Raw genomic sequence first — 11,008 nt, 5'->3', positions numbered from 1 at the left:
AAATTTAAACCGAATCAAGCCGCAATTAATTGGATCGGATCAGATTTTTTTTTAGAAACATCCAAACCGATCCAAACCGTAAACATTTATACTTTCGGATCGGATGAATTTTTAGCCAAAAACCGATCCAAGCCGACTTCTAACACCCTACCATTGGCTGATCATAAGTGATATTTTAAATCAAGATTCCTTAGTTCAGCCAATGAAACTTTAAATAAACTAACATGCTTAATTCAGAAAACCAGGTTGGCAAGCAGGCTCCTTTTGCTCAAGTTCAATTATATATACTGCACAAAACTGTTTTTCAATTAATCAAAATAAAAGCCAATAAACAACCACTAATCATAATAGAAAGACTCAATTAGTAAGGTTGCATTTTGGTTATTACACAAGAACCAACTAATAATATGATATGTGCTGGTAGACTACTAGAATTCTTATTTTTAGAAGTAAAGAATTCGACCCGAGATTATTACACAGAGAAACCAAAATAAGAAAAAAATAAAAATTGTGTAGCTCTTTCCTACTGAAATTATGCACAAATCAAACTATCTACACGAATTAGCACATTCAAACATCTAAATGCTGTGTTGGATCAATGAGACCTTTCTCGATTGGCAAACCATTGGAGTGTTCTCCTGGCAATTGGCAACCAAACCCGCCTTTTTCTTTCCTCTTTTGTGCAAGTTTCAGACATTGAACACTCGCCTGTTCTGTTCCTTGTACCGGCATCTCGAAACCTCGATAAAGCAACTATATCCGACATCGATCTTTTCTCGGTTTGATTAACAATCCTAGATGCTTGACTCGATGTGGCTGCCGAATCAGATGTCGAAGGCAGACCAGGAGCTGAATCCGGGTTGTTTAGCAATACCTTTATCTCCAATTCCTTTTTGATCTTCATGATTCGGTCGTTTTCGATTGTCCTTGTTTCCGTAAACTGCTCCTTGTTCATGTCCAGGGAAGAAAACCGGTTGCTTGATGACTCGTTAAGCATCTCCGAGTTCAAGAACATCAGGTCAGACGAACTCACACTGCTCCATCGGTTCTTCAAGACAACATCCAACATAACGATATTATGATTGAACTTATGGAACCCTTCTTCATCATCCTCTTGGATTAGTACTTCGCTTTCGATATCGTCTTTTTCGATTTTCCGAAAACTGTTTCCAATGCTGAACCTCGATGAGCCGTGATTCTCCTGCTCTCTGTGGATATAGAGCTCGATGTTCGTGTCCTCTCGTAGCTCGGATTGGTTCCTCGAGAACCGCATGCTATTCGAGTACGTGAAGATCGTCGGATCATCGGCGTTGATCTTTTGCCTGCAAAGAGGACAACTCGAGTGCTTTTCTAGCCACTGATCAATGCAATCGATGTGAAAGCCATGCTTGCACTGAGGCAACAATCTCAGGATCTCGGTATCTTCGAATTTTGATAAACAGACCGCACATTCAAGACCTTCTTTCGATCCTCTAAGCGAAGAGAATCTAAAGAAAGGAAGCGATTCCACGACTTTCTTGTCGATCCCCGAGAACCGAGACTGCGTTCGACGAAGTGTTTGAAGACGGTTATTGGCATGAACAATCGCTGCACTGTGACAGAACTTGGCATAGACAAGGAGGAAAAAGGTCAACGCAAACATGACACAGAGTATACCTATGACAACCGCCAAACTCGGTCGGAAATTCGACACAGCATCCCCTGAGATGGCATCAGTCCCATTCGAGGCCGATTGTGCGTCGACGAAGACGAAAAACAGGCCAAAAAGAAGTAAACCGGTCGCCGTTAATCGAATCATGGAAAACCCAGAATTCTATTCCTCTCCTGCAGGCATTTTCAGCTGGAAAATGTATATACATACACATATATTACTGGAGCAAATATTTTAGAAGACCAAGTGGGTAGTTTGATATTGGCGTGTTAAGCATGGTCCTTAACCCGGCGGTTATCTTTAATATTTGGCGGTTTCCTGGCTTCTTTTATTTTATATTGAAATGAAGCTTTTAAAAGATGGAGAATTTTCAGAAGTGATGACATAGTGGGGAGACTTATGTGTTTGAATACAAAATTTGGAATCTGTCGTGGTGTGCTTGTTGTCTTGCAGATACGTGTGGCTTTTGCTGTCATAAAACCAAATCATGCTATAAATAACCATCCTCATTGACATCAAAACTTTGTAAATTGCATCAAAATTCTTTGATAAATATATTATGGATCTTTCTTATTATATATTAGATATTTTCTTTGAATTCTAACACGTTTTCAATCTTTTTTATCGGTCGTATGATATTTTTTTATTTAATTTATTTTAAGGTTAGATTTGACATCGTCTCAATTGATCAAGTTGACGCTTATTTATTATCCTTTTGATCTGCTCTGCTTTGGACCCTCAGATGAATTTGGATATACAGTTTATGTTCCAAGATAGTTTTCTCACGACACTCGATTATGATTCGCTATTGTCGGTGGTCTTTCGGTAGTTTAATCCCCTATTGTGGTTCATTTGTCGATGCAATCAGATCTATTTGCATCTTTTTTGTTCGAGGTTTTTTTGATGTATTTTAACATTTTTCTTATATGCTCCCTATAAGATATTAACCGGCTATTTTTTTTTAAAAAAAAGAGGTGGTTTCATATACTTAAAAGAGAAAAGCATACAAAACCAAGCAAACTAAAAGGTCTCGTTAAAAAATCTCCCCAAATCCTGGGTGGAGGAAAAAAAACTGGCCAGTTTCGTGTCAATGATTATAGGAAATGTCTTACTTATGGGTTTATTTTACAATTTATGGTTGAAAACTGTCATTTTAATTTTGAAATTTTCTTTTTTAAGGGACTTCTATTTGTATAAAAAGATATATTAGATACCTTTATGGTGTGTATATATATATAACATAAATATTTTATAGGAGACTAATACAAATAAAATTTTAAAATAGACGTTATTAATAAATTAAATAATTAAAATAAAAAAATTTAAATTTCATAGTAGATATTTGTCCATCCTAAATCATATTTACATCTGTCAGTGTGTTTAATTTTAATTAAATTAAACGTCTGATCACCTAAACAAATTTAAATGAAAATTAGTTAATTTAAAAAAAATAACTAACAATTAATTAATTAAATTTACCAAGATTGTGATATATAACTAATATGTTTCTAATTTTAAACTTAAATCCTACTATTTTAATATGACTACTGGAATCTATCAGAATTAACACAAGTCAAGTGGACATTGGCGAAAGAAAAATATTTAGCAGACAGCTCGACATCAGACCGTAGCCATTAATCAACTCAACTGTCGGTGAAACTATACTTTATTCAAATCACCTTCAAAAGGATGTAATTTGGTCTAAATTTCAAACATTTTTATTATATTAAACCATGCAATTTTGACTGTTAACTTGATTTTGATGAACCTTTGTTACATTTTTATGTTCCCTTCTTTTATATAAATTTGTATATTGGACAATTTATATTAATTATGATTATTTTAAATTAAATTGAAATTTTAAATGATTTGTAATTTTTCAATAATTTTGGGTTTATAAGTCTCAATTTCAATTTCAAAAATCAAAATTATATTTAAAAATTATCGAATTATTATCATTAAACAAATATGATTATTTTCATGGCATTTCAATCTAAGAGGAGATCATCTCAAAGGGATAAGCTCACCATATAAAAAATATTTAGGTTTATAAGAAAGATAATTCTCTAAATCATATTATTTTTAAGTTAGGTATGAACAGTTTTTCTTGACCGAATTAAATATTTAAACAATGATTTTATCTTAATCAAAAGAATTACATTCAATTAATGAGAAATGGTTAATTAACATCAAGCTCATTGCTAATGCTCAAGTCACACTGCAGTTCAATCAAAGCCACATCTTCTTTATTTCTTTGATTCTTAAATTGAGGAGTTTCGTTTAGTAATCTAAACAATCAACAAATGCAAATAATAATAATAATAACGAACAAAACATTTTCACAATTATTGAATGATAAAATTTTAAATCTGAAGTGGCAGATGATAAAAGAAATTAGAGAACTTGAGAAATTAAAAAAAAATGAAAAAATAAAAAGATGTAAGAGTTCTATTTCAACGTAAGAATCTTAGTTATGTGGGAGGAGTGGTATTGACGAAGGTGTAGTATCTTAGTTTGATTGGCTGAAAGAGATATTTTTTTAATGGTGATAACAGTTAGACCTAAAATAATTATAAAATTATAGTTTAAGTATGTAATTTGTCTGAAAAATGTTTGAGGGTTTATTTTGCAAATAACCCTAAAATTTGTTTTCCAGCCAAAAAGAAAAGGTCAATGCTTGAAAGGGGCAAAACTCACGACATAATGGATTCAAAAAAAATATTTTACGAGATGATGCACTGGGCAGATTAATTGCTCGAATGGGGTGAATTCTACAGTGGCAACATAGGTCGCCATGCACGCCCGGCGTCCTTATAGGTCGCCATGCACGCCCGGCGTCCTTATAGGTCGCCATGCACGCCCGGCGTCCTATAAGGACGCCATGCACGCCCGGCGTCCATCATTATTTGCTGCTCCGCTGTTGCTCGTCCATCATTATTTGCTGCTTTGGTGGCCGCTGTTGCTCGCTGATGCTACTTTGGTGCTATGCATGGGCCATGCACGAGGCATGGGATAGGTCGCATGCGCTTTGTTCACGTGGTCTGATCTCGGCAAACCTCTGCATGGGCCATGCACCAAGGATGACCAAGGATCGATTCATGCATGGGGCACTCGGGGCGACCAATGATCGGTTCTAGGTTGCCGGCGACATCGCGACATGGTAGGTCGCCATGGAGTCCCGACGACATGGTAGGTGGTAGGGTAGGTGGTAGGTCGCCATGGAGTCTCCATAGCTGGGAGATTCCTGCATCGCGACCCAGCTTTAACTGTAGCACTCATGCATGCAACGACCAAGCTTTAACTGTATCACTCATGCATGCGTTGCATCCATAGCTAGCTGGGAGATTCCTGCATCCGTAGCTGCATGCGTTGCATCCATAGCTGTATGATTGCAGCGTTAATTTAGCTGTTAAATACAACAAATATTGCTGTTCAATTGAAGACTTTCAATGCTCAATAGTTATACGATTCAATCCTAATAATATTTTATTCAATAGTCAAATTTTAAAGACTTTGTACAACGATTTTTTGCTTTATATAAATGATATGGGGTTTAGGATAGAAGGAGAACCAGGAGTATAAGCATAAGCACGTATAAACTTTGCCGAGAGAAGGAAAAGGAAGAAGAAGAAAATAAGATAAAGGATCAAACATAGTTTGTGAGGTAATTTTTTATTGTTTAATTTAGTTTATTATATGAAATTATTAGTTTGTTAGTTTAGGGTTTAGGGTAAAACTAAAATCTAGTTAATTAGTTTGTTAGTATAAATTATTAGTTGGTTAGTTTAAGTTATATATTATATATAAAAAAATTAGTTAATTAGTTAATTAGTTTAAGTTATTAAGTATAAAAAAATATTAATTAATTTGTTAGTGTCTTTAAACATATATTAGATTGTTCATTGAAGTTGAAGTTATATTATAAAAAAATTAATTAGTGCTTAATTAGTGTGTTATTTTAACTAAGTTATATTATAATAAAGAAATAGTTTATTAGTTTAAGTTATATTATAATATATTAGATTATATAAAATTAATTTGTGGGAGCTATTGCTGTTTAAATAAATTAAACGGTTTACACATACAGGGCATTATTCCACAACATTTGCCCATGTTGAAATTGATTCGAATAAAGAAACAAAGAAGGAAAAGAAAGGAAAGGAGGAAGGCATAAATACGTGAGTAATTTATTATTTTTTGTTGTCTATTTTTGTTGTTGTGTATGTGTAAATTAGTTAGATAGTAAGTTTATATTAGATTATATAAACTAATTTGTGCGAGATAATTTTTGTTTAAAAAAAATATTGTGTTTAAAAATATTTAGTGTTGTTTAAAAAAATATTTTGTTTTATTTATATTGTATGTGTAAATTAGTAAGGAGTAAAAATTAATTGAATGAAATAATCCGGCCAACGAATTATTACGATATTTTGCCTAACAAATTTGTTTGATATTTTTAAAAAATAAAAAAATTATCAAACTAATCATGATTATTAGTAATAATAACTAAATAATTAGTATCAAATCTAAATCATTAAATATTTATAATAAATAATTATAAGTAATCATGACTAAATCATATTATTATTAAATCATTAAATATCAAATCATTAGATTAATAATAATTATTAAATCATTATTAATAATATTAGTAATTAATCAATTAATCAAGTTAAATAACAAATTTTATTTGATCATTAATATAATAGTATATTATATTATATTTAATGATTTAATGTTTTATGAAATTATCTTATCTAATATTTTAATCTAAATTAATTTATTTTTTTATTTGTAGAGAAAATGAGCAACAACTTTTTCACGATTGTCCATTATAATGGACAGATTATGGAAAATGAGGTCGGAGTAGCTTTTCAGTCTGAAAAACCAATAAATATGATGTTCAAAAAGACATCACATTTATAGAAATGAAGCATAAGATAGAAAGAAAAATTCGAGCTGCAGTTGATGGTTTGAGGTATAGGTTTATGATATGCCCCAACCCAGTCAGATATGTTGCAGTTCCACTTGAAGAAGATGATGATATTGGAACCATGGTTGGATTACATGAGTCAACCAATATAGCAGTTATTGAGTTATTTGTTGATGTGTGTAACATATGTGATGTTCCTGGGTCATCAAGAGGTGTGGCTCAAAATCCATCTGAAATGGCTTTATATAGTCAGTTTGAGGAGCCGACGTACAGGTTCCCGAACAGTTTATGGCACTATTGGAAAGTGTAAATGAAGTCGGGGGGACATCTGCAACAGCAGAGTATGAGACGAGAAACATATCGAAATTGGTTGTTAATATTGACGCTGAAAATCGATGGGGAGAAATTCACGATGATTCAAGCGAAGATGAAGAAACCGAAGAACCCGTTTTGGGCGACGACGAAAATATTTTTGGTGGAGGTGCAATTGATGAAGTTCCGGCACCGTATGAAGCTACTCCTCACATGTACGAGATAGACTATGATGCAATGAGGGCACCTGAATTCCCAGACATGCCACATTTACCTCCGTACCAAATGACTGAATCATTCGATAATTCTGGTGAATTTTCAGTTGGGGTGCAATTCAGAGGAAAAAATGAAGCTACGCTGGCGATTAAAGAGTACTGCATCAAATGCCATGTTGATGTCCATGTTGCAGAGTCCAACCAGAAAACCCTATACGCAAAGTGTGTAAAATATGGCCCAGAGTGCAAGTGGAAGATCAGAGTGTCGAAAAATCAAAGGCACGATGTTTGGGTCATCACGAGGTACAATGGTTCGCATACATGTTTTCGAAACTCCATCGAACAAGACCACCGACTATTGGACTCCGATGTAATATGTGAATACGTGAAGGCGATGGTTGAAAAGGATCCAAGGATATCTTGTTCAGTGTTAGCTGCATCTATTCGAAGCCAATTTGGATATCAAGTAAAATATGGCAAGGTGTGGAATGCGAAAATGAAGGCAATGAAGTTGACGTATGGAGATTGGGATACATCGTACAATGAGCTACCACATTTGCTACAAGCAATGAAGCGATTTATCCCAGGAACTATAGTGAAGTCTCAAACCATGCCCGCATATGACGAAGAAGGTCAACTTCTGCCAGGGAGAAAATATTTCATAGACTATTTTGGGCATTCAAGGCATGTATTGAAGGATTTCCATTTTGCAAACGTATGATCCAAGTAGATGGTACGTGGTTGTATGGTCAATATAGGCATGTACTTTTGATGGCAGTTGCTCAAGATGGTGAGCGAAATATCTTCCCAATTGCATTCGCCATTGTTGAGGGAGAGACAACAGAGGCTTGGGATTTCTTTTGACCAATCTACGTCAATATGTCGTTCGTGAAGATGGAGTTTGCTTGATATCCGATAGAGGAACGGGTATTTTGGCGGCAATTGAACGACCAGGAAGTCGTTGGATACCTCCGTATGCATATCCGACATTTTGTATCCGTCATATTGGCAAGAATAGTATCGACCAGTTTCATAACGCACATATTCGTAGCGAGATAGTCAGCATGGGTAAGTTTTAATTTCAATATTTGTGTATTTTTTACGTGGTTTTTAATTGCGGTTTAACACAATATATATGGAACAGGATACGAACTACGTCGACCAAATTTTGACAAGAGATTGGAGAATTTGAAGGTATTTTACGATGATCAGCGTGTTGGAAGTGGGCTTCAAAAATACCGTGGGAAAAATGGTCGCAAGCATACGATGAAGGTCGGAGATACGGACATATGACCACAAACCTTGTTGAGGCCATTAATTCGGTACTAAAAGGTACACGCCATCTCCCAATAGCGAGTGTGGTGAAAGAGACGTACTTTAGACTGGGTAAGTTTGGTCGGACAAAGGCAAGGAAATTGAGAGTCTCATAAATAGAGGTAAAACTTGGGCTCCTACAGTGGTGGAATCAATGGAAGCAAATGAGCGATTGGCAACATCAATGGTTGATCATAATTTCGACCGAGTTGGTCATACTTTTTTCGTGTCGTGCATACGTCGTAACGTCGGAGGAGAAGACCAAACATTTAGAGTTGATTTACGACACAAATGGTGTGATTGTGGTCGTTTTCAGGCATGGAAATATCCATGTGCTCATGCAGTCGCTGCATGTATGTATGCTGGTGTAAGCGCATACACTTATGTTGATGAATGCTTCCACCTACGTAGGATATTAAATGTCTACAACTATGTGTTCAGACAGATCCCGAATGAATCATATTGGCCCAAAAAGGATCATGATGAATGGCTACCAAATCCAATGCTTCGCAGAAGTCCAAAGGGTCGACCTGAGTCCACTCGAATTCATACCAGTATGGATTTTCATGCTAAAGAGAGAGGTCAAGCAAAGAGATGCGGATTATGTAGGGGTGAAGGTCATTCAAAAAACAATTGTCCTAATTTACCAAGATATAGGCCTCATCATTAGTAATCATATATGTATTTCTATATTTATTAATCATTATAAAAATGATTTAATAATGATTTAAATATTTAATGATTTGATGATTTAGTAATGATTTGATAATAATCATTATAGTAATGATTGATAATAATCATTATAATAATGATTTAGTAATAATCATTATAAAAATGATTTAATAATGATTTAAATATTTAATGATTTGATGATTTAGTAATGATTTGATAAAATCATTATAGTAATGATTTGATAATAATCATTATAATAATGATTTAGTAATAATCATTATAATAATGATTTAATAATGATTTAAATATTTAATGATTTGATGATTTAGTAATGATTTGATAATAATCATTATAGTAATGATTTGATAATAATCATTATAATAATGATTTAGTAATAATCATTATAATAATGATTTAATAATGATTTAAATATTTAATGATTTGATGATTTAGTAATGATTTGATAATAATCATTATAGTAATGATTTGATAATAATCATAATAATGATTTAGTAATAATCATTATAATAATGATTTAGTAATAATCATTATAAAAATGATTTAATAATGATTTAAATATTTAATGATTTGATGATTTAGTAATGATTTGATAATAATCATTATAGTAATGATTTGATAATAATCATTATAATAATGATTTAATAATAATCATTATAAAAATGATTTAATAATGATTTAAATATTTAATGATTTGATGATTTAGTAATGATTTGATAATAATCATTATAATAATGATTTTATAATAATTATTATGTTATTATTTAGTAATTATTTATAATAATGATTTAATACTAATGATTTAATAATTATTACTAATAATTATAGAATACTAACAAAGTAGTGTACAAGTGTGGATTACTGAGTTTAAATTTATACATAGTCGAATTTATTAATGATTTTTAAATATTTAATGATTTGATACTAATGATTTACTAATTATTACTAATGATTTAATACTAATTATTTGATACTAGTAATGATTTGATACTAAACATCATTGTTAAGGTTAAAAAAGTAGTCTAATTTCAATAAATAATTTGTAATAAATAGCAAACGAGTTTACAATTGTTGTCGATGTCGGGGTGTTGTTGAATGATAATGTCGGGGCGGACGTCTGATACGTTGTGGCCGTTGTGGCTCAGGAGTATTGTACCCATCCCCCTCATTCATTGGGGGTATTTGAACTGTCATGTGTTCAAAGTCATACGTCGACGAAAACGTAGGAGAATAGATGGGTGCCTCAGGCTGCACAAACTCTGGATGTATGCCGGGCCAGTAGAGTCATCAACTGCGTGATGCACGATTGTGGTGCGCTATTATCCACATCGGTCATTTCCGCTTCAGTTTGTAGAGATGAACTCCCACTCCCACTCGGTAGAGAGTATTCAGCTTTACCAAATCTTTTCTTAAACCTCAAAAATTGTCGCCTCTCTACTATTGTTGTGAGGAACGGCTTTCCATTATCCAAAAAATAAGCAAGGTAAGCCGAAGTCTCAAAATTAAAGTCGTCGTCTTGAATGGCGTCAAGAGTTGGCATGAATGAAGCCCTATTGTTCCAATCATTAATGAAGGTTGCATGCTTCTCAACCCAATTAACGCTTTCTTTACGACGACCATCAAATCTGTGCAGGTCGTCATGCGTCTCAACCCAATTCACTGGACGACGACCATCTAAGTTTTGGAGGAGGTCATGATCCCATGGACTCCGCGGAATAGGTTGGTGGAAGTGGAATTGCCTCAGCACTCTATCCCCAAATTGGATCTCAACAAAAGCAAAATTGATCAATGGTGTAACAGCACACCAATATTGAAACCCATCTAAAATATCGTGCGGTATCAACGCAAATAATTCTTCATTCATGTATGGTCTCCAATTAAACTGTAAAATTA

The 11,008-nt window shown here is 33.5% G+C and overlaps 1 protein-coding gene across 1 annotated transcript; it reads right to left on the bottom strand.

Annotated features, from left to right (window-relative positions):
- Nucleotides 1-418: 418 nt before the first annotated feature.
- Nucleotides 419-1,854, bottom strand: LOC120192268 (E3 ubiquitin-protein ligase ATL42-like). The gene has a single exon (XM_039195064.1). It carries the CDS (start codon nucleotides 1,796-1,798, stop codon nucleotides 596-598), a length of 1,203 nt encoding a protein of 400 aa, XP_039050995.1. The 5' UTR covers nucleotides 1,799-1,854; the 3' UTR covers nucleotides 419-595.
- Between the last annotated feature and the right edge of the window lie 9,154 nt (nucleotides 1,855-11,008).

The sequence above is a fragment of the Hibiscus syriacus genome, unplaced genomic scaffold (assembly GCF_006381635.1).
Source record: "Hibiscus syriacus cultivar Baekdansim isolate YM2019G1 unplaced genomic scaffold, ASM638163v2 tig00116974_pilon, whole genome shotgun sequence".
Classification (NCBI taxonomy): domain Eukaryota; kingdom Viridiplantae; phylum Streptophyta; class Magnoliopsida; order Malvales; family Malvaceae; genus Hibiscus; species Hibiscus syriacus.
The sequence above is the reverse complement of the archived record's forward strand: the minus strand, read 5'-3'. Positions and strand labels throughout refer to the sequence as shown.